Source organism: Musca domestica, unplaced genomic scaffold (assembly GCF_030504385.1).
Source record: "Musca domestica strain aabys unplaced genomic scaffold, Musca_domestica.polishedcontigs.V.1.1 19, whole genome shotgun sequence".
NCBI classification, from domain to species: Eukaryota; Metazoa; Arthropoda; class Insecta; order Diptera; family Muscidae; genus Musca; species Musca domestica.
This window is the reverse complement of record NW_026712245.1, coordinates 12,767,861-12,791,837: the sequence shown is the minus strand read 5'-3', so window position 1 is coordinate 12,791,837 and position 23,977 is coordinate 12,767,861. Positions and strand designations below refer to the sequence as shown.

The following is a 23,977-nucleotide window of genomic DNA, read 5'->3' as shown; positions in this document are numbered from 1 at the left end:
CTTAGAAACATTCAAAGCACATTACTTAACACCCTACACATCGGCTATATTTTCGATATTAGCAATGTTTTTAAGCGTTTTCTTTTTGGCAAAGCGTTAAATTGAAATGTTATTAATTAATTCGTTTTAACCAGGTTATGAGACATTTTGATTCGCAGAGGAGCGACCTAGTCGGTTGGATATAAAATTGAGATATTACATAATTGTCCCTGACCTATGTCTTCTCTAAGTATAAAAAATTGTTTTCACATATCCTACAGTTATTATTCAAAACGTTTACCTTTGGTGGGGGAGGTACTAGAAAGAGTGAGATATTATTGTCCATTTTCACATCTGATCTAAGTCTCATCTAAATGTAACGATATACCAAGTTTAACATATATCGGGTACTTCCTCGGCTCAAATTTTGAACGTCAGTATTCATAGAACTTCATTTTGAACTTCAGTATTCAGTATTCATTTCTCAAAACTTTGCCTAAAATAGGAATTAATATTAAGATGTGATAAGTTTAATAAAAATCGGACACTGATTTCACATTTTATTATCATTATTATTCAAAGTTTTGATCATTTTTGGCAGGGTATAAGAAGAGTAGGCAAATATTGTTTAAAACCTAATTTAATTCTTATCTAAAGTCTACGATGTGCCAAGTTTGTATCATAGTCGGATACTCGCTTCGAGAGTCATCGTGCACACATACATATAGACTTGCATGGCTAGATCGACTCCAAGCGTCCTAAAACAGTTATTTCGTTTATACAAATCGATTTGTTACGTATCATTGCTTTAACCGACAATGCCGCATGGCCGGCTAATAGGGTATAAAAGAAAGCTCACCAACACAATTGACCACTTATTATTCTGCACTCTCGATGTTTGCACTTTCAGTTAACTCTCAAGAATCGACCGGAACAGACGTGCCGAAAGTGTTTTTGTTAGTCGGGGACAAAACAAGATTTGGTCGAGGTTTCGCCGTGTAAAAGTGCTAGCCTTGTGTTTTATCTTAAAAAGTAGACCCGCGAATTGCGTTCCAACATACGAGTATGACCCATAAGCGAATTTAACCGTTATTATTTTCACCAAATAAACGTAATTCCGCGGACGCAAAAGACTTAAGTGCATATGTACCGCATCTCACTGCTACTCTGAATGTTACTCGTAAAATCTCAATTTTATTTTTAATTGTTTTTTAAACCAACTATTTAATGGAGTAACAGCAAAGTTCATAATAATTAATAAGGGGATAAAAGAGAATATTTATTATTCGGCTGCAGTTTATTAAAACGTGTTCCAAAAAACAACTTAAAATTAATAAATGCGGGAAGCAAGCCTTGAATCTAATGATAATTACGGTTTCTATCCAACCGGAATGAGAAGTGAAAACAGAACGATTCAGAATTTATGGTCGTTTTTGGCATTGGTATATCAATGCATAGGTTTTTGACTTTGATTTTAAAATTCACATTTCATTGAACTTAAACCCAGCTGCCGTATTTTCTATAATTAGTGTCAATACATGATTACGTATGTTTGTATGTTTTCCCCACAAGATTACTGGGGTATAAAGCCAGCTCTTTTGTAACATAGAAAAATATAATCAACAATATATGATATACAAAGAGCGTCGTAAAAAGTACTTTGTACCATCAAAGGGTTTTGTATAAGAAACACTATGTGTTCCGTTCGCCTTTCGTTTTATATTCAAAATTGTATATACAAATGTTTTGTAGTTCTAAAAAAACAAATTCAAGAACTAAAAAAAACGTATTTATTGTAACATAAAAAATGTTAAAATAAAAACATGCTAAATTTAGCCCGTGTACACGTAAAGTTGTGTGATTTGTGATTTGTTAATTGTCATAAGAAATGCCAAATGTAGTGGAAACCACTATTCGTGGGATTCCCCGTAATAATCGCCGTGTGTTTTCACTGTATGAATTTTAGATCAACTTCCCTCACACATTCCAAACATCATTGAAATTTGACATACATAGCGTCAAATACTCCAAATCATTTATATTGGAACTATATTGAAATCTGAATCAATATCAATGTAATTTGACAAATTTTTTTGTAGACCAAATTCCGTTTCACATTCCAAATTTCACTGAAATTGGAGATGCATAGCGTGGTTGGTACATCAAATACATGAAATCGGCCAAAAAAATATATGGGAGCTATATGCAAATCTGAACCGATTTCAATATTATTAGGTAAATTTATTTTTATACCAAATTGCGTACGCATTACTAATTTTAAAACTGTATATTTAACCGATCAAAAGATATTTGCATACAAAATCTAAAATTATTGAGGTACATCCGATTCCAGTTCCAAGTGGAATTTCAAAAATTTATATAGCCTATGTTAATTTCAGGCAATGCTATATTTTAGAATACATTTAGTTTTGTTCGAATTGGTTACCTTTGGCACGAATTATGGCCGTCTAATGAAACCGTCTAACGCTGTCCGAATAGTGCTCTGCGGTATTTTGGCCCATTCCCGGCGAAGCGCTTGAGGTGAACTACACTTTGGTATTTTTTAGTGCCAACCTTGCTTTCCAAAATACTACAGTTATGGCGGCCCACACCGTCACCATGGCTGGCGCTTGAGTTCTGGTGGCTAACCGAAGGTGCCCATTTTTAGCCGACCTCTTTGGCAAGTAAACACGATAATTTTGTTTGTTTACAAAGTTTTGAGTCTATTTCCTTTCTGTTAAGTTCTTGCACTTTTGGAATCTAATGGAATATTTCGATATGTTCAGCTCACCAGTCATTTTTCAGAAATCACACTATCAGGCTTAAATTCCTTCACGAATAACTTTTTTCTGGGGTTTCTTAAAAATGACAGCAGTCTGAATTTGGTTGCAGTTTTTACATCTCACCCTTTAAGGGGAAACGATGGCAGGATTCGGGTTCTGCTCTGGCATCCCTTTATGTCACAAAATATACCATGCGAAAACGTCAAGCTACGTATGTACCTACACCTTTACATGCAGAGCTCATAGTTTTCATTCACAAAATCGAACTTACAAACCGGGGAATTGTAGTCTGACGGGCGCACTCTGTGCTAAGGTTACTCATTACTTGGAAATGAGTAAAGTAAGTTATTTTGTCTTTTTATTTTTTAATGAATAATTAATTGCCATCAACCTAATGACAATGCTACTGTTTAGATTGTCTTTTAATTGTTATTCGGCCCATACAGCTCCCAAGTTTCTGCTGGAAAGTTTTGTTTACATTGCCTTGTAATCTGTCTTCCAAATTGTTGTTGGAAATTCTATACACTTTCCACTGGCTGAAATTAGTTTTATTTATTTATTTATTTATTTTTTTTGAAAAGATAGTATTTAATTAGATTTATAATATTCGGCTAATGTAATGCCAGATTGAAAGTGATCTACATAGTTTTCCCCAACATAAAAATATGGCGTAATGGAACGACGCTCGAAGGTTTGTAGGGACATTTGGTCCTTCCAAATGCTCTTTGTTCCTGCTTTAGACCCATTTTCTACACTCACTGTCCTTTTACATATAGAACAACATAACTATGTATTTACCTACATTCGTATGACATGTTCGTTGAAGTACACGCTGCTGCAAATAAAAATAACGAAAGCATTCTAAAGGAAGTAGGAATAGCTGTTGACACTCTCCACTCTCGATTGGTGATGCACAGTGGGTGATTTTTATTAAGTTTTTATAATGTGAAAAAAAAATGGTTTAATTTCCACAACTTTGCTTAAATACAATATGTGACTTTTTTAAATTTATATTTAATAATTTATAAATATTGAAATTAAATAGTGTTTGTGTATTTGGGTCTTACGGTCGTACCACATATTCACAGTTTTTGCTCAGAGGGGAATCGGGATCATAGTACAATAATTTCAAGGTAGGGCCAAATTTACTAATAGCAAATGCAACAAGCCGCAAATTTCTTCACAATATCGAGTTCCTTATTCAAATACAATGATTTTTCACCCCAAAACACAATCATTTATTTTCCCCAAAAGTTGTAAATATTAATTAAAATTCAATTCAAAGAAAATCACATCACAATAGTGCAAAACCTACTGAGTTCATTGTCGAATTGTTGTCAAAAAAGTTTTCTTGGTCATCTTTATCTAGACACTGATTGTGATATTTGTTTTTAATTTTCCTAACTCGGTACTACTCGGTAAGAAAAGTTGATAAAACAATAAAATCTTTTTCCAAAGTTAGAAATTAACAAACTTCAAATTTTTGTGACAATTCGAAATGAAACTACATTGCAATAAATAGCTGTATAAAAATCTTCCACTGTGCCGTATGTGTGTCTTCTCATAATCAGTTCCCCACTAATTTGGAATCTTGCGATAGCCATGAAACAATTTTCAGCTGATTAAAGTCAAAAACGGTTGATAACGCCTATTCTGTAGCTTTTTGCGTGTAGAGTGATGAGCATTTGGAATGCGATACATATTTTGCGACAGTCGGTCGATAGTGTGCCGCGCGAATAGTTGTAACAAAGACGTGAAAAAGTAACAAAAGTTGATTTGAAATTTCTCCAATTAAACAGAAGCGAACGAAAATTTGCCCACAGTTAAGGTTAGGCTTTTTAAAGCCCCGACAAACTAAATCATTTCCCCGGAGACAAGCAAGAGGACACCATTACCGCTGACAGTGACAACATGTTGGGCGTCAAATATTTAACAGAAGCCCATTTGAAGGGCTTCGAAAAATACAAGGTAAGAAACGTGAACAAACCCCCAAAGAGTGCAATAATTTAATTAGAGTTGACGACACCGGCAAAAATGGGCTGGACACCTAACAAATTGAATCAAACGTACTCGAACGCTACATTTGTTTGCAGATTATTGTGTTCTTTTAAAATGTCATCGATTGTTTGTTTTTCAAATATTTCTATTGCCTTGAAATTATTTATTTTTTTGTGAAAGCAATTTGTTCCACATGAATTCAAAGAATAGATTAAAACACCCACACACTCTCACATTGCTGACCTTAGATTACAATTTAATTGCATTTGATTATTTCCACGTTGTTGCTAAAATTTGTTTATGTTCGACTAGGAGGGGCTCTAAATTTTATAAAATTATACTGCATATAATTTTTATGAAATGCAAAATCTGTCAGTTACCTATGCAACATACATACGTAGGTCCTCAAAGCTTGACTTTCAAGGAGTTTCTAACAGCATAATAATGCCTATTGTTCACTGACCATCCTCACAACCATCCCCAATCAAGCCCCCCACATTTCCAAAAATAGTCTTCAAACCGGATCAACATCATTAAAATGACAAACCAAGACAGTGACACTGTTTCTTGATTTATTCGTTTAATTGGATTTTTGTTGGTCAATTGTTGTTATAAAAAAAATATATATCACCACCTTTCTGTGACCGTTCATCCGTTCGCATTACCCCTCCACTGATCATGCTCGCTTATCTGCTTCGTTTCTTTATTCTGAGATTTTGTTGTGCTCATTGGCGGAGAGTGATCTTTCAATTTCATTTCGTTCTCCGTCCGTCTAATTCCGTTAGCGTCCCGATTGTGGGGGGCATTGACCAAGTGAAGCGTCGAGTGTCCAGTTTTGCAAATGAATTTTTCTCAATGGAATTGTAAATTGATTTCTTAAAATGGAATGAGACATTGTTTTTGCTGAACTCACTAGGGCAATGGAAGAACCAGAGGGTTGTGCGTACCGACAGCGATAAGCGGGCTGGTGTGTTATCATCGTCACAAACGGGTGTCTGTTTGGTGGAGCGAACATGTTGTGCCTGCGGTCTAAAATAGAGATTTGTTGTTGAGTTGTTGTTTTTGTCGACAATAAACTTTTGTGATCTTAATCTGAGGATTCGCGTGCGAAATCTCACAAATGAAATTCGGTCAAAAATTATGAGAAACATGAGGAAACTTAAGAGGGATATAAAAAACAGGTTAATGAAATTTTTTGTCTAAATTTCCTTACACCAAGATGTAATTGAAGTAATTTAATACACGTGTGAACATGCATACATAGATACGTCATACAATAATAATTAATTAATTGTTGCATAGAATGCTGTCTGGCCATTGCAAGCAAGTTCTTATTTAATTAACAAGAATTAGCAAGGACACGATAGTATATATTCCCCACGAAGAAATCAGTAAATAACATTTACATTTACATATAGGCTCATCCGCAACATGTGTGTTCAGTGCAAAGGGGAAATTCTTCTGAGTATAACTTTGAACAGTTTTCAATAAATGTTTTTGAATTTTTTGAGATTAACTTATATAAGTACAGTAATATAGAATAGAATATCTTCGTAACAAAAATCACCAATATGGGTCACTTCTCAAATATAAACCCAAATCTGTTCAGATTAGCTGCTTAATGTAATTGATTAAAAGTTTTCGGTAGTCGCAATTTATGGGTTCAATAGCGACATCTATCAAGTACATATATGAAGTACAGGGTACAACTATGAAACTCTTTAAGATCTAGTTTTCAATGTGTGTTCCAACCAATCTTATATAAATCCCGGCCAACACTAACATGAAGTCTAAAACGACTCAATTAAAAAATGTATAAAAAATCGAACACCTGTCATTCATATCATACTCGGCTGTTTGCAAGGTATTGATTTTATTGAAAAAAATAATTGCAATTATTGTATGTATTTTTAGCGAAGTTTTAGTATTAAATTGGATGTCGTTGTTTTGATGTCTCTGCGTATATAAAAATATCAGTTAAACTGATATATTAATGGGAATCTAAGTCTGGGAATTGAAAATTCCCTTTGGGGGAAAAACTAGTTGGTAAGAATATTAAAAACCATAAGGAGATAGAGGCCGTAAGTTGCACTTTTATGATGTATGTAGTTGGTATTTTTTTTTTGCTTGTGACCCTGAAGTGCATCATAAAGTCGCAGTATATCATTACTACAGCTTATGTCTTCATTTCTTAAACCGGAAGACGATGATCACAAGAAGAGATTATGATATTAATGTGGTTCTCATGGGCGAGAAAACTATACTTCGATGTTTTCGGTGTTCAGATTTGAATTTAAATTATACTATCACGAAAAACTAAACTTCCTGTTACATTTGTTTCCGCCAATTTTTGTCCATTTTATGCAAAAACCCTCTGAGGGTATATATCGACGACCAAAACGTGCCTCACTGAAATATCGGTTTAAGACCCTACGTCTTTTGGAACAAATCCGTTTCAAATCGGTCAACTCCTTCTGGTGTCGGATGGTTTTTTTCTGTTTTATGTGCTTAATGAATATTTAATTTTTGTGGGGGAGGTACCAGAAGGAGTGGACCGATATATTCCATCTTAACACCAGGCCTTGGGTTAATAAAATTATTAGGATGTGTGACATTTGAAGACAATCGGACTCTTACATCACTTTTTATAAGAGCTTTAATTACTCAAAATTTTGACCCTTTGGCTGGGAGGTACTTGATAGAGTGGACCGATATTGTCCATTTTTCCGCCTGACGTAGCACTAACGCAAATATTTGGATTTGCAAAGTTGGAGCAAAATCGGATTATCGTTTCTCTTTCTGTGCAGAAAAAATATTTTTTGAAAATTTCGAACTTTTGTGGGGGAGGTACCAGAAGGAGTGGACCCATATGGCCCATCTATGAACTCGAACTAAATTTGACAAAAATATTACGATGTACCAAGTTTGGACCAAATCGGATACTCCCAGCCAGTCAGACAGACGGACGGACACCGCTAGATCGACTCCAAATGTCCTGAAATGGATTTAGTCCAAAGAGACCTAGGGTCTAAAACGGTTATTTCGACTAGGCACGTTTTGACCGTATCAAATGATATATACCCTCTCTAGCCATATTGCTGAGGGTATAACTAGCCATATGGTTGAGGGTATAATTATACCGCATTTCATAAAATGTAAAGGAAGTAGTCGGTGTGGTTCAAAGCTGGTACGTTATAATATTTATATAAGACTTAGGTCAGATATGAAATGGACGATATTGGCCCACACTTTCGGAACACCCCATAAATGGTGAACAGTTTGAACAATCATAACGCAAGGTTGAGGGTATACATATGTCGTAAAAACCGACGGATAATCCTCTTTATTGATCCTTTACTAAATTTTAGTGTGTACAATGGTCAAGTAGCTTCTTATGTCAAATTGATACGCCAGCTTTTATTCATCTTGTGTACCCTACATCACATAGTGGTAAGAGTATTATGTCTTTGTGCATTTGTTTGTAACATGCAGAAGGAAGCGAAACAGACCCATAATTGCTATTGAGAATCTCCATAGAATCCCTTTCTGAGTCGATTTATGCATGTCAGTCCGTCTGTCCGTCCATGTATTTTTGTGAACAAAATACAGGTCGCATTTATTATCCGATTGAGATTAAATTTTCCAAACAATATTTATTTGGTCCAAGAACGAACCCTATTGTAATTGGTGAGAATTGGTTTAAATTTAGATATAGCTTCCATATATATCTTCAACCGATTTCGGGTTAATTGTGCAAGTAATGACCAATATTAGTCCAAATGACCTATATTTTGGTACATCCGACCTGATTCAGTCTAGAAGAAAGTACATCAAATTTGGTGAAAACATATATTTTAGATATAGCTATAACTCCCATATACATATATGTTTCACCCTATTTGGTGTTTAAGTCGCTCAAATTTGTAATATGTATCCCACCATAATGATACTTGTTACCAGACATCGGATACAGCCCAGAAATACCTCTGTCAAATTTTATCGAGATCGGTTCAGATTTATATAAACATTCGATATATATCTTCATACGATTTTATGGTTATTGTCCACCATATATGCAATATCAAACCAAATTGGGAAGATTTTTTAATATTCAACCGAATTTTCCATTTGATGAAACTAGGTCCGGTACATAAATTTCTCCAATAATTTTTATACCCTACAACACTATGTGTTGGGGGTATTATAAGTTTGATTGGGCCAAAAATTATGTAACACCTCGAAATATTGGTTTCCAATATAGGAAAGTATATATGGATCTTCCTAGCTCGCCGAGCTGAGTCGATCTAGCTATGTATGTCCGTCCGTCTGTCCGTCTGTCCGTCTGTCCGTCTGTCCATGTTAATTTGTAATCACTCTACAGGTCGCAATTATGGCCCGATCTTCACGAAATTTAGAATGTAGGTGGGGTTAAGGCCAGAATAGAACCCTATTTCTTTTGGAGATGATCGCATAATATTTAGGACCAAAAACTGAAAAAATGCCTGATTTTGCAGTTGCTCTACAGGTCGCAATTATAGACCAATCGACGCGGATTTGCGCATGTAGCTAGAGTTTTGGGCGGGGAAGAAGCCTACCAATTTGGGTGGTCATCGGATAATATTTAGCGGGTAAAATAGACCATATCTTTTGTATTGAAAAAATTCAAAATTTTTCATTAAACCGCGAATATTTTAAATCCCGGCGAAATCAAAAGCCATGACAAGGTTACTTCTGATCTTTACATTCATGTTAACATCCATCAAATCGGATATATAGCAAAATATGTGCGATATATATGTCTATCAAAGAAGATAGCTTGAAAGATCTCATATATGTCGAGAACGGCTGAACTGATTTCGACAGTTCTCATTAATTCAGAATGGCCTCTTGGCAGGAAAGAAAAAACGTCTAAAAAATCGCATAGAAATATCTCTCTAAAGATGAAAATATTGATTTTGTAACATTTTCTCATATTTTTTCAATTTTGTCATATTTTTGGCATATTTTCATTTTGAATTAAACATTCGGTAATATTTCTACAGTTAACAAAACTAAGTAGTTAGGATATCCTGATATATGATATACAGATCGCTTTTATGGCCCGATTCTTACGAAATTTTGCATGGGGATAAGATGAAGGTCAGAATAGAACCCTATTCTTTTTGGAGATGATCGCCATATATTTAGCTGTTGAAATGGACCAACAAAATTGCAAAATTGTCAGCAGGTCGTAATTATCGCCCGATACTCACGCACATTTGAATGGGGGTTACCGGTCATTGCAAAAGCCAAGCAGTTTTGGATGGCCATCCAAAAATATTCAATGTGCGAAATAGTTTGCCAACTTTTGTAGACAAAATACGAAAATGACCATTCCAGTGACTTTTTGGAGAATTCACAAATACAGGAAAGACGCACTTTTGACTATTTCGTTAACGCTGATTTCATTGAAGAATATATTCAAATGTCTGTATCTCATATAGATGCATTTTAGTCAAAAACCAATGATAAATGTTAATCTTTTGCCACTTCTGAGAGATTATAGGTCTTTGGGAAATACTGGTTCCAGATCTAGGAAGACCATTTACGTACAAAATCTGCCAATAAATTGGAAATGAGCAAATTTGTTTAAGTTGCTATTATTTGAAAATTAGAGAACGAAACCTGATGGTTTTCTTTTATTATTTGTCACAATATCTTGTGGAATTCGTTCGAGTTTCTCGCCTATATAAACTGTATCGTTTATTATAGTGTTGTAGGGTATTCAACGGTCGGCCCCGTTCGACTGTAGCCTTTGCTTACTTGTTTTAAATATAATTCTTATCGAAGTCATATTATGTACTTTACAGCAATGTTATTTGGTACTAGAGGTACAAAATCCTCCGTCTCATTTGTTAAAAATCGATTTAAGGTTCGATATAGTTCCCCAATTGTGACTACTCTAAAGCCATGATACGCATTCAAATAAGGTTCATAGTTGGTACGATCGATTCCCATAAGTTCCCAATATAAACCTCTTTTGTTACGGGAGCTCTACTAAATACGCATAGTGGTGTCGGGTATAATATAGTCGGCCCCGCTCGATTTTTGACTTTTCTTTACTGGCTTATTGATCCTTTAGTAAATTTTATTGTGTTTAATGTTCAAGTAGCTTCTTATGTCTAATTGATACGCCATATTTTATTCATCTTTTTTTTTTTTTAATTAGAATACGATGTAGCCATAATAAATATGTATTTATACGATTTAAGGAACCAAATATTTAAAATCGATCCTATTAGGAGTAAATTCGGTACATTATTGGGACAACGTTAACTTCGGGGCATTCCTGACCCATGATAATGCATCGATATTTGTTATCAATCATGTTTTATAACTAATAATCAAAAGTAAATTATATGATTAGACGATGTTTGATTTTGAATATCACGTTTACCTTAATCTTAGTAAGTCATTATCATTCGCCATTGCTTATCGGGCAATTGTTGTTTATATTATTTTTCTTTGCCCTAATTAACACCCAACACCGTAACTTTAATTTTACTTTTTAACTTTAATCTTTTTTGGTTTTATTTCAAAATTGTAAAAAATATAACATAAAAATATAATACATATTCCGATGCCTTTCGACTTTTTATATTCCTTCTGTGAAGAGACACTTGGTAAATGTTCTTGCGATGAAAGACATTTTTCGACATCTCTGTAGGCAGATTCCATAGATGGAAGATGTGTTATTCATTCATATTCATACTCTCTTCTATGTGACCGAGGGTATGTTAAACTTTTCTGGGTTCTCCCAATGGCAAAACTAATAAAAGAAAGAAACATGAATTTAGTAAATATGTCAAATTATGTCTGCTTTTCTCAGTCCTTTCGTGGAGTAGAGATCTTCGCGCATTGACTAGGGTCTAAAGTAATTTCCTCGCCTTATGAGCAATTTTAGAACTTTTTTTTGTTTTAATATTTATAATGTTTATTAACAATTATGAAAATAGTAATATAGACAAGATAATAATAAAGAAATGTACTTAATTAATCACTCTTTTCCCTTTTCAGTATAACAGTATTGACATAGGATTTCTCAGTGTTTATGTTATGCACCCGTTTTGGAATAAATGTGTAGAGGTAAGTGCTTATAAACCCTAACAACTGTGTCCAGCTATTTAAACTATCCCATTTAGTTTCTTCCGATGTGGTTGGCGCCGAATATTCTAACATTTGTGGGATTTCTTATGACGGTGGTTAATTTTCTTCTGCTATCTTACTACGACTGGGACTTTGAGGCAGCAAATCCTGCAGAGAATACAGTACCGCGGTGGGTGTGGTCAGTGGCGGCCTTAAATATACTGATATATTATAATCTAGGTAAGTTGTGTGTGCGTGTGTTGTGAAATATTGCTTTGCTGACCAATGCGTTGCTCACAGATGGCATGGATGGCAAACAGGCACGGCGTACCGGTACAAGTGGGCCGCTTGGTGAACTGTTCGACCATGGCTTAGATTCATATTCGGCTGTTCTGATACCCATCTATATGTTTTCGTTGTTTGGATCGGACGATTTGCCACCTATTCGTATGTTTTTCGTCATCTGGAATGTGTTTTTGAACTTCTATTTGACCCATGTGGAGAAATACAATACCGGTGTAATGTTTTTACCTTGGGGCTACGACTTCACGATGTGGGTAGGTAGAACAACGCAGATTTGATGTTTTCATCTCACAGACATAATGCTTTTTGTTTTATTTTAGGGCGTAAGCATAACACTGTTTTTGACTACGGTAATAGGGCCAGGTATTTGGCGTGCCCGAACAATTTTCAATCTATCAATGGCCAATGTGTTTGAAATCATCTTAATCGGCTCGGGCATTGTCACAAGCCATCCAATCATCATCAAAAATATTTATATGTAAGTATTGACATAATGTTGGTTAGGGTAATCCGGCGTTGGTTTAAGCTCACCATTTCGAAATTTTCTTTTGAAGGAAATAAAAAAACAATGATGTAGGCAGGAGTGCTCCGAAATAATTAATTTTCGGGCATTTTTGTACATTTTACATTTGCAATATTGGACAAGCTTATGTGTGACCTGTTTTAAAAAAATGTGATTTTTTAAAAAAATATATAAAGGAAATATTTTTCATTTCATTGAACAAGCTTGCTCAAAGTGTGTTTCAGGTCCTTAACTTTTTGTTGTGCACCCGTGAAAGAGTTCCGAACAGCCTGTTCAGAATGAAAGGTTCTGTTAACGTCGCTCAAAGTAGGGTATATAATATAATTTAGAGTATTTATACTGATGACTCAAATAATCAAATTTTTCGGGATTTATGCATATTCGTTCGCCAGTTCTTCTAAAAATCCAATATACATGACAGAAAACTGCCTGTTCAGGTTCACGTTTTCGTATAGCCCCCATAAAACGGTACCCCCCGATATTTAGTATTTTGATGATTTTACCGACATTATTCACCGGAATTGTTTCAAATTTGGTGTTTTGAATTTCGTAATGATACTACAGCCTAAGACAGAAAAGTGACTTTGCAGGTTCACGTCTTCGTATAGCTCCATTATAACGGTACCTCCCTATATTCGGTATTTTGATAATTTTAGCTACATTATTCACCGATTTTTTTATTCAAGTTTCGCATTTGAATATTGTAATAGTTTATGAATGTGCCTATGGCTATGCCGGTCCACGTCGTCGTATAGGCCCTAATATAACGGCAACATTCGGTATTTTTAAGATTTTAATGGAATTTTTAAGGGATTTTATTTTTTTTTTATTTTGTGAAAATTGCCAAAATTGTTCCAAATGGTGGAGAGTATTCAAAGATCGGCCCGGCCGAATCTACAGCTTTTTCACTTGTTCAGAATTATATTCAATTTGATATTTCGTACGATTTCTCATAAAACCTATGCACGGCCCGAGGGTATACTTAAATTTGGCGTATACTTAAATTTGGCGTAATGTCGGTTCTGTCTGACTTTTCGTTTACCTTCCAGGCTGTTATTAAACATGATTCTTTTTTTAGGTCCTACAAAAATAAGACTGGCAAAATGAGGCCATTTTTGGAAGCAGTTCGTCCAATGTTCCCCTTCCTGTGGCTCTTTTTCTTCACCACAATTTGGGCCTTCTATTCTCGCAATAACGTTCTGAGCCTGGAACCACGAATTATGTTCATTTTATTCGGAACGTTGTTCTCGAATATTGCGGTGAGTAACCAAAAAATCAAAGCTGGAAAAAAATATTTATTTAAAAAATATTTCGCAGTGTCGTTTAATTGTAGCGCAAATGTCTGATACCCGTTGTGACGGTTTCAATATACTCATGTGGCCCCTGGTAGCCACTGTGGCTGTGAGCTGTTTTCCATGGTATGAGCAGGTGATGGGCAGTGAAATTGAAGCAAATGTCGAAAGGTGGATTGTTCAGGGTCTGACAATATTTGTGACCATAGCTCATTTGCACTATGGACATGGATTGGTGGGTTTTGCTGACGGCCATTCCGACGTTTTTTATAATGCATTTCTTTCTATTTTGCAGGTTCGGGAAATGTGTAGCCATTTCAAAATACGCTGCTTCAAAGTAAGAGATCGTCCCGTAACGACAGCAGTTCGTAAGGGTTTAAAGCATGCCGAATAAAACACATCTCAACTACCCAAATCATTGAGGGGTATTTTTTTCCAAGCACTAACAACCATTGGGGCCAAGTAAAGCAAAATGTGTGATTGTTACAGAACATGGATATATTTTCGGTTATCCTTCTTGTATTTATGTTGTGTTGTCGCAATGGTGTCAATGACAAACTGTAAACGTGTCACAGTTTTTTTCTTATTTGTGTTTGTATGTTTGTGCGTGTGTGTGTGGATAAGCGGAATGTGATCATAAATTTAAAAGTAGTTTTTCTTATGAAAATATATTCTAACTTAGGCTTATGTGTATGTGTGTGCATGTAATGAAATCTATGTGTGTTAGGTATGTAATTGAAAAAAAAAAAAGGAAAAATGGAAAAACGAATTTAATTCTCAGAAAGTAGCCTCTTTATCTCAATTATTTTTGGGTCTCAACTTGAACCATGTTAAGAGACACATTGCCCGTTATCCGTCATGTATCTCTAATACGTAAGTGTATGCATCGTTTGATTTGGTGAACATAATAAATAAATAGATTAAATGTCAATTTAATATATCATGTCGGTAGCAACGTCAGAATTGTAAATATACAAATATAACAATATTCTAAATCTTATTTATTCAATTAGTGTATATCTATTTCCATAAGCGTATTTTAGAAAGATATAAAAGAAATAATAAGAGAAAATAAATCATTAGGATTTGAAAATGCAAATGTAATTCGATTTATAAATCTGAAAAGGACTTTTTAGATTTAAAAATTAAATAGACGGAATTGTATTTGCCTTTAACACTTGGTAGATTGAATTTTCCTATGGAAAAATATCACAAGACTGAGCTCAGCAATATCGAAAATATCGAAGAAGAAAAATATCAATCGAAAAAAAGAAAATAATCTGTCAATCATTCAGGAAGCAATTCAAAATAATATGGGTTAAAAACTCTGCATGCAACTAATAAAATGGGTATATCACATAGAACGAATTATTCGAATCTATAAAACAGTTATTAATCCTATTTATTGATGGACATGTTAAAATAGATTACAAAACCAACACCGGCGGAAGAAGAAATGCAGCCAACGGCCGAGATCGTTTAAGAACACTGAATTACTTCGCTCGGAGCAAAGCCGAGGAACGCCACCAAAACATGGATTAGATTGACAAAATACAAATTAAGAAATACTTTTAATTATAGCTGTAAGACGTTATATTTTTACATACATAAGTGTATACATTTGACACATATTTATATACATAATAAAATTGTAATGACAATCTGTTAATTGTCTATGTTTGTTTTGAGGGACAACGTACGATGAAGACTTCTTCCTGTGAATGGAAACCGAATTTTGTAAAAAGATTTTTCGATATTTCGTTCGACGCATTGATCATGGTACGCAAGGCATGGCCTTCTTGTGAAACTCGTTTAAAAAATTCCTTGATGAGCACTGATGCAAGGCCATGTCTTCTGTAGCCTTCTCGAACATGTAGGGTTCCCAAAAATCCGCATTGACATCTAAATGTAAAATATATAAAAACAATTGTTAAATATTTTAAATAGTTCTGTTTAGGACAAACCTTGTACACCAAGCCACTAGTTCTTTGTTGTCCTTGCGATACACGCCAAGACTTATATTGTATTGAATTAAGGATCGGATAAATTCTAAAGAACCTTCTTGACGAGAATACCAAATGTCATTAACAATTGCGGCATCTGAAATATTCAAGGGCTCGACGACAAATTCATCGGGACATCTTAAAATAATAATAATAATAATGAAAAATATCAATATACATTACAATTTGCGAATGATTATAAATATAACAAGGATATATTAAAACAAGTAAGCAAAGGCTACAGTCGAGCGGGGCCGACCGTTGAATACCCTACAACACTATAATAAACGATACAGTTTATATAGGCGAGATACTCGAAAGAATTCCACAAGATATTGTGACAAATAATAAAAGAAAACCATCAGGTTTCGTTCTCTAATTTTCGAATAATAGCAACTTAAACTGATTTGCTCATTTCCAATTTATTGGAAGATGTTGCACATAAATGGTCTTCCTAAAGTTGGCAAACTATTTCACACATTGAATATTTTTGGATGGCCATCCAAAACTGCTTGGCTTTTGCAATGCCCGTAACCCCCATTCAAATGTGAGTGAAGATCCTGCTAACAATTTTGCAGTTTTTTTTGGTCCATTTCAACCCCTAAATATATGGCGATCATCTCCAAAAAGAGTAGGCTCCTATTCTGACCCTCATCTGATCCCCATGCAAAATTTCGTTAGGATCGGGCCATAAATGCGATCTGTATATGATATCCTGATATCCTAACTACTTAGTTTTGTTAGCTGCAGAAATATTACCAAATATTTAATTCAAAATTAAAATATGCCAAAAATATGACAAAATTGAAAAAATATGAGAAAATTTTAAAAAATCAATATTTTCACCTTTAAGAGATGTTTTTATGCGATTTTTTTAGACGTTTTTTTCTTTCCTGCCAATAGGCCATTCTGAATTAATGAGAACTGTCGAAATCAGTTCAGCCGTTCTCGACATATAAGACATCTTTTAAGCATATCTTCTTTGGTAGACATATATATCGCACATATATTGCTATATATCCGTTTTGTTGGATGTTAACATCAATGTAAAGATCAGGAGTAACCTTGTCATGGCTTTGTGATTTCGCCGCGATTTAAAATATTCGCGGTTTAATGAAAAATTTTGAATTTTTTCAACAAAAAAGATATGGTCTATTTTACCCGCTAAATATTATCCGATGACCACCCAAATTGGTAGGCTTCTTCCCCGCCCTAAACTCTAGCTACATGCGAAATTCCGCGTCGATTGGTCTATAATTGTGACCTGTAGAGCAACTGCAAAATCAGCAAATTTTTCAGTTTTTGGTCCATTTCAACCCCTAAATATTATGCAATCCTCTCCAAAAGAAATAGGGTTCTATTCTGACCTTAACCCCACCTACATTTTAAATTTCGTGAAGATCGGGCCATAATTGCGACCTGTAGAGTGATTACAAATTAACATGGACAGACGGACAGACGGACAGACGGACGGACGGACATACATAGCTAGATCGGCTCAGCTCGGCGAGATAGGAAGATCCATATATACTTTCCTATGTGGGAAATCAATATTTCGTGGTGTTACATAATTTTTGGCCCAATCAAACTTATAATACCCTCAACACATAGTGTTGTAGGGTATAATGAAAGTATAAGTTCAGTTATTTTAATGACAGTCAGTTATTAAATGACATTGTGGTACATCGTAGCATAATTATCAAACTTAGATCGAGCTATGAGATGGGCAATATCGGCCCACTCCTTCTGGTACCTCCCTCACAAAGGTCTGCAAATCATAGTATTTGTATCATTGCTAGGTCAGTTGAGAAAAAGTGTAAAATTTTTGAATAATTATAGCTCTTATAAAATGTCTTTGCATTTCGCGCATATCAATATTTTTACCAACACAAGATCTGGTGTGAAAGTCGGTCCATTACTTCGGGTACTTCCCCACAATGGGTCAAAAATTTGAATAATTATATCTCTCATAAGATTCGAAATTAACATCTGATTCATTCTAAACTTCACACATTTCAATATTTATTCTAACACAAGATCTGCTGTGAAGATGGGATATATCGACCCACTACTTCTGATACCTCCCCACAAATGATCAAACATTTTCAAACTGATATCTCTCATAACTTGCGAAACAAGTTAACGATCCTTTCAAACTTAGTAAGTCTAAACATTTTTTCCTCAGCCAGAGATCTGATGTGAATATGGAATTTTGCGACCAACTCCTTTTGGTACCTACTCCACAAAATTTCAAAAATATAAAAATTCGAAATAAATGTTCGATTTTCTTTAAATTTTGAGCATACTTATACTTTCATCTGTATTAGATTAAGTGGTATACTTCGGTCCGCTATATTTCTACATTTTACAAAAATTATCAAATTTCTCATAAAATGCAAAGGTAGTAAAATGAAAGTGTTGAGCAATGGTCACGTTTACTTTATTTTTACGCTCATAGTATACACGTGCATCATGCACGTGTACCTTTTACAAACAAAACAATTACAAAATTCGTTTGTTCTGATATACAGCTTTAATTCACAAACAGTTTTTTAAATTAATTATGTCGCTTTGATAATACATTGAACTTACCTAATATGGGAATACATAGCAGCATTCGGATCGTGTTCATATATTTGTAGATTAACCTTTCGGTATTGTAATCCAATTTCCTGAAAGGTTTTCTCCACTATGTCAATTAGTGATGCCGGCAGAGCTGTTATTTTAAAGTTGGGATCCCAGTTGATTGACCGGAGTGCCGTGGATACCTCCTCCTCGTCGTACGTCACACAGTTTATATAGTACTGATACATATCCTTCAAAATCAAATTAAGTTGAACTTTAGAGTAGATATTCACTCATATTGTTTTGTTTTACTTGTTTTCGTTTATCTACCTCGATGATAAAGAGCCCACTTTTCCGCCAAGAATTACTAACGACATATGCTTTTACAAAATCCAATTGTGGATTTGATTCAAACCACTGAACATAATTTGTAAGTGTATAATAGCCATGGCGAGTTTTTAATGATTTTTCTTCATACAAGCCACGGAGTACTTTCAAATCTTCAACTGTTTGTAGTAATTCAAATTTACTCATTTTTTATATTTTCAGTTTTTATTGGTATTGTTTTATTCCGAGTTATAAAAATGCGTTTCCTGATGACACATACTGGACGATGTATAAACTACAACTAAACGATGTAATTGTTTTCTACACTGAGTTTAAACAATAAAGAGTGTGAGAGAACGTATTTTTTTCTCTTTAAACATTATTCTCCATCTGGCCAGGTGAAATTCTCCGCTGTGGGTAAAGTACGTAGCCAATAGCAACGATCGGTTACGGTAAAACCAATCTTTTCGAACATGCCTCGCGATGCTTTATTATCCTCGTTGACAAGTGCCATAACATCCTCGCCCTGTTCACCCAAAGAGCGAGCTATGGCACGGGTTACAACGCTTCCCAAGCCCTGGCGCTTATATTCGTTTTTGACTTGTAGTGCGCCCAAAAAGCCACCCTGTAGGCTATGTGGAAAATAAATGTATAAATATTGTTTGCCGTATTAGAGGCTTTTTCTTACCGTAAACACCATGCCACCAATTCATCCGTTCCATCAGCATAGACGCCCATGTTTACATTCCAATCAATGAGTCGTTTTATCAGAAACAACGAGCCATTGTGGCGATTGGGCCATAGCTTGTCGATTGTTTCAGCATCAGTGGTAGAGGTAAGGGGTTTAACATAAAAACCTTTCGGACAACTGGAATTGGGAGTAAAATAAATACGTATGCATGTTTAAGAAATATTTTAGTTAAAATTTCTTAAAAACAAATATTGATATGTATTTCTAATTTCAAATAGGGGAGAATCTGAAAGTGGGTCCACTTATAACAAGCGTATCCTAGATACTTGTTAAAGTCCACGAAATAAAGATACAACCCGCACCAAGTCTTAAATTACTCAAAAGATATCCAATATCAGTACAAAATTCCCACTTTTAGAAATTTTCGAGATGACCCAATTGGTCATAATTTTAGTTTTCACATGCTGGCCGTTTTAAATAGTTTTCATTTGTATGTTTAAAAGAAACATTTACCTTATTTTCAGTTTCTTCGCCACATTGTGCGGCATATAGTACATTAGCGTCAGACTATCGTATTCACACTGCAGACCTTTGTTGTGCACAATATTCAGCACCGACTGTCGGTGGCACTCACGAAAAGAACTTACTTTCAGGCCAATCGACCAATCCAATTGTTCCAATGCCCGGTAGAGATTCTCACAGCTGGTGGTATTAAGAGAACCAAGAAACACTTGATATCGATCGACAACAACATAGAGAGCTTCCACATGATCGCTCTCCTCTCTCATCGTGTAGATCTTCAAGTTTTTTATGTTGCCATCCAATCTCTTCCATTTGTAAAAATTATCTAAACAATAATAGCCAACGCAGTGTTGGGGCCAATCTTTCAAATACAGATCTCTCAATTTGCAAATATTCTCAAGATCGTTAACTTCGATTAGTTTCTTATCATTTTCTATGGCAGACATTCTTGTAATCAAAAATAAACGAAGTACGGTTAGGACTGAGCGTATCAAGCGTAGATCTTGCTTGAGAGACCAGATAATGGAAACTAAAACAATTTCAAATTTTAGCTTGTTCTCCATGTGAGAAATATACGACGATTTAGAGTTGCCAAGCAATGTTAATATTGTTGTTGTATCTTTTTTGTATCCGATAATACAAAAAATTAAGGGGGATGTACATCAGAGCTGAGCAAAATCCTAAATAAAAAAGAGATTAGTTAAGAGAAAACTTGAATTACGTTTTTAGCTGTATTTATTTCAACCAAATTTAAATATGAATCTTGTCTTACATTTTGTATAAATCAATTATTGGAAGAATTAAATAAATAATACATAAATATTGATTTGTTGCCGGGTTAATGACAACAAAGAATAATTGAACTGGTGCGCTAGAACACATTGTTTATCAGCTAGGATATACATACATATATACATATGTAACACAACCCCTTTTTATAATGTTTTGAACTTGCTATTATCACATGTTTTTAAATTTCAAGAAATTTAGCCAACGAAAGTTGTCATAAGGTATCCAAAAAAACTTATATTTATTAAAAAAAGTTTTCTTTTAAATATTTTAAAAAATAAAATATATAATACAAAACTATTTTTAAACTTTTTAAAGTTACATTAATGTTTAAATTTTATCCCTCAGTTATTAAAAAAAAAAAACAACAAAAAAGTAACAATACGGCTAAATTATCGTGCAATATATTTTCACTGAAAACATGAATATTTCATATCGATGACCCACTCTATTAAATAACACGTTTGTTGGGTTATGTTCTCTCAAAGATATAGTAAACTTTGTATATGTTTTTGTTTTTTTAAACAGAGGTGAACAAATCAGATAAAGAGATAATTAAAGAGAAAAATGTTAAATGATTTTTAATGCTTTATAATTTGTTTAACTTTTTTAAAACATGCATGTCATCTGAAATGGTAAAAAAAGTAGTCATTCAATGTTATGTCTGGCTTTCAATATTAATATGGTGGTGGGATAAAGTTCACATGTTGGGTATAATATTTTTTCAACATGTGACTTTAAAATGTTAACAGTAAATTTAGAAAAATGATAATAAAACAACACATTTTATTAAAAAAATTAAACATTTACAATACAAATATTGATCTGGTCGAACTTATCTTCAACAACTTTCTTATAAAGAATAAAATTCAAAAAAGTTCAATCTTTTAATTTTCATATGTTTTTGTCTCCCTACGTTAGTAAAGTAGTAATTTGTCGGTCCCAACTGCTACGTTATAGAGAAGTTCGACGGAACGTCTCGTTGCGTATTTCGAGGGAAAAACATCACTATAGAGCGTTTTCATAATTGTCTAATTCTAAAAAATTAACATATGTTTTCCACAGTCAAATTTATTGTGATTGATTAATTATCAACATTTCACAGATAATGATTTTTATGTAAATGAAAATTTAATACAATGTCTTGTCGAATAATTTTCGGCTACCTTGTTAATGTGCCGTCACCAAAGATTACACTCCGCCACTTGTAGACAATAAAAGTTTTTTTTATTAAAACTAACAACAAAAACAGAGGTGATTAGACACTCTCTTTCCCGCTCTGTTTTTTGCACTGAATATGAGAGCTTTAGTGCAAAAATTTAGTTTCCTTCTAGATGTTGTAACGTGTGGAACTCTGACATTTTGCGGTTGGATTTTTTTAAGAGAAAATATGAATAAATTAATTGAGATACCAACAGAGAATTGGCCTCAGCTACGTGATTTATATGCTGGACATAAAGATAAAGCTTCATGCTATAACACCATACAGACATTCATTGATTGGATCAGACAGGAACCTTCCTTACCCCTCAAGATTTATTCTCTAAACAGTGAATGGCAGATGACTGGAACATATGTGGCCCACTTAATGGTAAGCATGAAGCGACTGAAGTTAACATTTATTCAATGAATATTTTTATTATTTTTAAGGCTTTTAATCAAGTGTTCTGCAATACGCTGAAAGATGATTTATATGAGTTGACTGAAATTTTAAACTGTTTTGATAACGGTCATTTGATAGCTGGCTTTCAAGAGCGGGTCTTGCCGGCTGTTGATAAATATTTTCTTGATTCGGGGCTGAGCAAGGATCAGTTTGGAAATACTTGCACCATTTGGTACCACATTTCTAGAGATGAAGCTCTAAATTTTGACACCAAGTAATAAATTTAATTTACATTTGCTAGGAAAAAAAACAATAAATTCTCTTCCCCATAGGTTACCTGAGAATATAACAGCTAAAGATTTGAACGAGAGTTACGCCGAACAAATAAACAATGTGTGGCCTCATCGCAGCGAGGGTTCGGTGAACTTTGTCAAAATGCTCATACGACTGAACAAAAGCGTGGGCCTTTTCGAAGATGGCAAATTGGTGGCATGGTGTTTGTTGTAAGTATCATATTTGGTATATTTAGATGTCTGACTAATGTTTCTTTTGACAAAAACAGACTGCCCCTTGGAGCCCTTGGTCTATTGCAAGTTGAAAATACTCATAAACGTAAAGGGTTTGGATCACTTGTTGTAAAACTGTTGTCAAAATTCCTAGCAGAGAATAATATCGAAGTGACAGCTCCAGTTGTCGTTAAAAATGTTGCTTCACGTTCTATGTTTGAAAAATTAGGCTTCAAAGAAGTCGACAAAGTTTATTGGCAATTTAAATTATGAAAAAAAAAATCCAGAAGCGGAAAATAATAATTTTCAGTAAATGATTTGAATGTGCTTTGTTGTTGTTTTACTTTATTCATCTAGATAGGGGATGTGCAAAGGTTTATGACAAAAACATAACATTATCACTTTTTTTGTTTTAAGAACCCATTTTATTTCAAGAAAATTGACATTTTACATGTCAATGGGAACCTTTTGAACATGTCAAACTTATTGCATAACATATAGATTGCACTTGATATTACTATCTAATGAAATGAAATGTAAGGCGGCCATTACAATGGATGTTTAGGATAATCCAGTATTTTCTATTATACCCTCCACCATAATATGGAGGGTATATTAGTTTTGTCATTCCGTTTATAACAACTCGAATTATACATTTTTGACCCCACAAATATATATAGCTTCCGAACGAAATGAAGTAGGTTGATAAAATTTTACTCAAATGTATATTATGAGTGCAGGACTTTTGGTATTGAAATGTCCATGTTTTCGTATAGTCCTCACATAACGTTACCTCCCGATATTCGGTATTTTGATGATTGCTAAAATCATTCAAATTATTCACAGGAATTATGAGTAAAATAAATAAACATAGGATAATATGAGAGGGTGGAATCAACACAAACCGTATGTTGGGCAATATAGTTTCTTTTCGATAGCTGTGTAAAGATCAGGGGCTGGAATCTTGC

At 34.2% G+C, this 23,977-nt stretch overlaps 4 protein-coding genes across 6 annotated transcripts; 2 read left to right on the top strand and 2 right to left on the bottom strand.

Moving 5' to 3' along the window:
* The first annotated feature begins 882 nt into the window (after positions 1–882).
* LOC131802013 (ethanolaminephosphotransferase 1-like) lies at positions 883–15,672 on the top strand. 3 transcript variants are annotated; one of them, XM_059121332.1, is made up of 10 exons: positions 883–1,042; positions 4,562–4,730; positions 11,817–11,885; positions 11,942–12,125; positions 12,186–12,442; positions 12,509–12,666; positions 13,790–13,970; positions 14,029–14,238; positions 14,299–14,340; positions 15,430–15,672. In XM_059121332.1, exons 2-10 carry the CDS (start codon positions 4,674–4,676, stop codon positions 15,484–15,486), a joined length of 1,215 nt encoding a protein of 404 aa, XP_058977315.1. In that variant the 5' UTR covers positions 883–1,042; positions 4,562–4,673; the 3' UTR covers positions 15,487–15,672. The 3 variants fall into 3 exon arrangements, with proteins under 3 accessions (XP_058977315.1, XP_058977316.1, XP_058977317.1); XM_059121333.1 differs by having other exon boundaries at positions 887–1,159; positions 14,299–15,672; XM_059121334.1 differs by lacking the exon at positions 883–1,042 and adding an exon at positions 1,072–1,090 and having other exon boundaries at positions 14,299–15,672.
* LOC109612102 (uncharacterized) lies at positions 15,633–19,213 on the bottom strand. Its single transcript, XM_059121335.1, has 4 exons — positions 18,902–19,213; positions 18,599–18,822; positions 15,968–16,144; positions 15,633–15,905 (listed from the first exon to the last, which is right to left on the bottom strand). Exons 1-4 carry the CDS (start codon positions 19,103–19,105, stop codon positions 15,677–15,679), a joined length of 834 nt encoding a protein of 277 aa, XP_058977318.1. The 5' UTR covers positions 19,106–19,213; the 3' UTR covers positions 15,633–15,676.
* On the bottom strand, positions 19,105–21,105 carry LOC101899503 (uncharacterized). The gene is made up of 3 exons (XM_020039716.2): positions 20,103–21,105; positions 19,587–19,766; positions 19,105–19,530 (listed from the first exon to the last, which is right to left on the bottom strand). Exons 1-3 carry the CDS (start codon positions 20,672–20,674, stop codon positions 19,278–19,280), a joined length of 1,005 nt encoding a protein of 334 aa, XP_019895275.2. The 5' UTR covers positions 20,675–21,105; the 3' UTR covers positions 19,105–19,277.
* Positions 21,106–22,147: 1,042 nt separating this feature from the next.
* Positions 22,148–23,337, top strand: LOC101894486 (uncharacterized). The gene is made up of 4 exons (XM_005180914.4): positions 22,148–22,491; positions 22,551–22,777; positions 22,836–23,006; positions 23,066–23,337. Exons 1-4 carry the CDS (start codon positions 22,198–22,200, stop codon positions 23,280–23,282), a joined length of 909 nt encoding a protein of 302 aa, XP_005180971.2. The 5' UTR covers positions 22,148–22,197; the 3' UTR covers positions 23,283–23,337.
* Positions 23,338–23,977: the final 640 nt, after the last annotated feature.

Coding starts and splice junctions, on each gene's coding strand:
- LOC101894486 (XM_005180914.4), top strand. CDS start 22,198: ATGAGAGCTTTAGTGCAAAAATTTAGTTTCCTTCTAGATGTTGTAACG. Junction 22,492..22,550: donor CATATGTGGCCCACTTAATG/GTAAGCATGAAG, acceptor ATTATTTTTAAG/GCTTTTAATCAAGTGTTCTG. Junction 22,778..22,835: donor GCTCTAAATTTTGACACCAA/GTAATAAATTTA, acceptor TCTTCCCCATAG/GTTACCTGAGAATATAACAG.
- LOC109612102 (XM_059121335.1), bottom strand. CDS start 19,105: ATGAGTAAATTTGAATTACTACAAACAGTTGAAGATTTGAAAGTACTC. Junction 18,823..18,901: donor GTGGGCTCTTTATCATCGAG/GTAGATAAACGA, acceptor TTGATTTTGAAG/GATATGTATCAGTACTATAT. Junction 15,906..15,967: donor CTAGTGGCTTGGTGTACAAG/GTTTGTCCTAAA, acceptor TTTTACATTTAG/ATGTCAATGCGGATTTTTGG.
- LOC131802013 (XM_059121332.1), top strand. CDS start 4,674: ATGTTGGGCGTCAAATATTTAACAGAAGCCCATTTGAAGGGCTTCGAA. Junction 12,126..12,185: donor ACTGATATATTATAATCTAG/GTAAGTTGTGTG, acceptor CGTTGCTCACAG/ATGGCATGGATGGCAAACAG. Junction 13,971..14,028: donor CGTTGTTCTCGAATATTGCG/GTGAGTAACCAA, acceptor AATATTTCGCAG/TGTCGTTTAATTGTAGCGCA.
- LOC101899503 (XM_020039716.2), bottom strand. CDS start 20,674: ATGGAGAACAAGCTAAAATTTGAAATTGTTTTAGTTTCCATTATCTGG. Junction 19,767..20,102: donor GCGAAGAAACTGAAAATAAG/GTAAATGTTTCT, acceptor TCCCAATTCCAG/TTGTCCGAAAGGTTTTTATG. Junction 19,531..19,586: donor TTGGTGGCATGGTGTTTACG/GTAAGAAAAAGC, acceptor TTTTCCACATAG/CCTACAGGGTGGCTTTTTGG.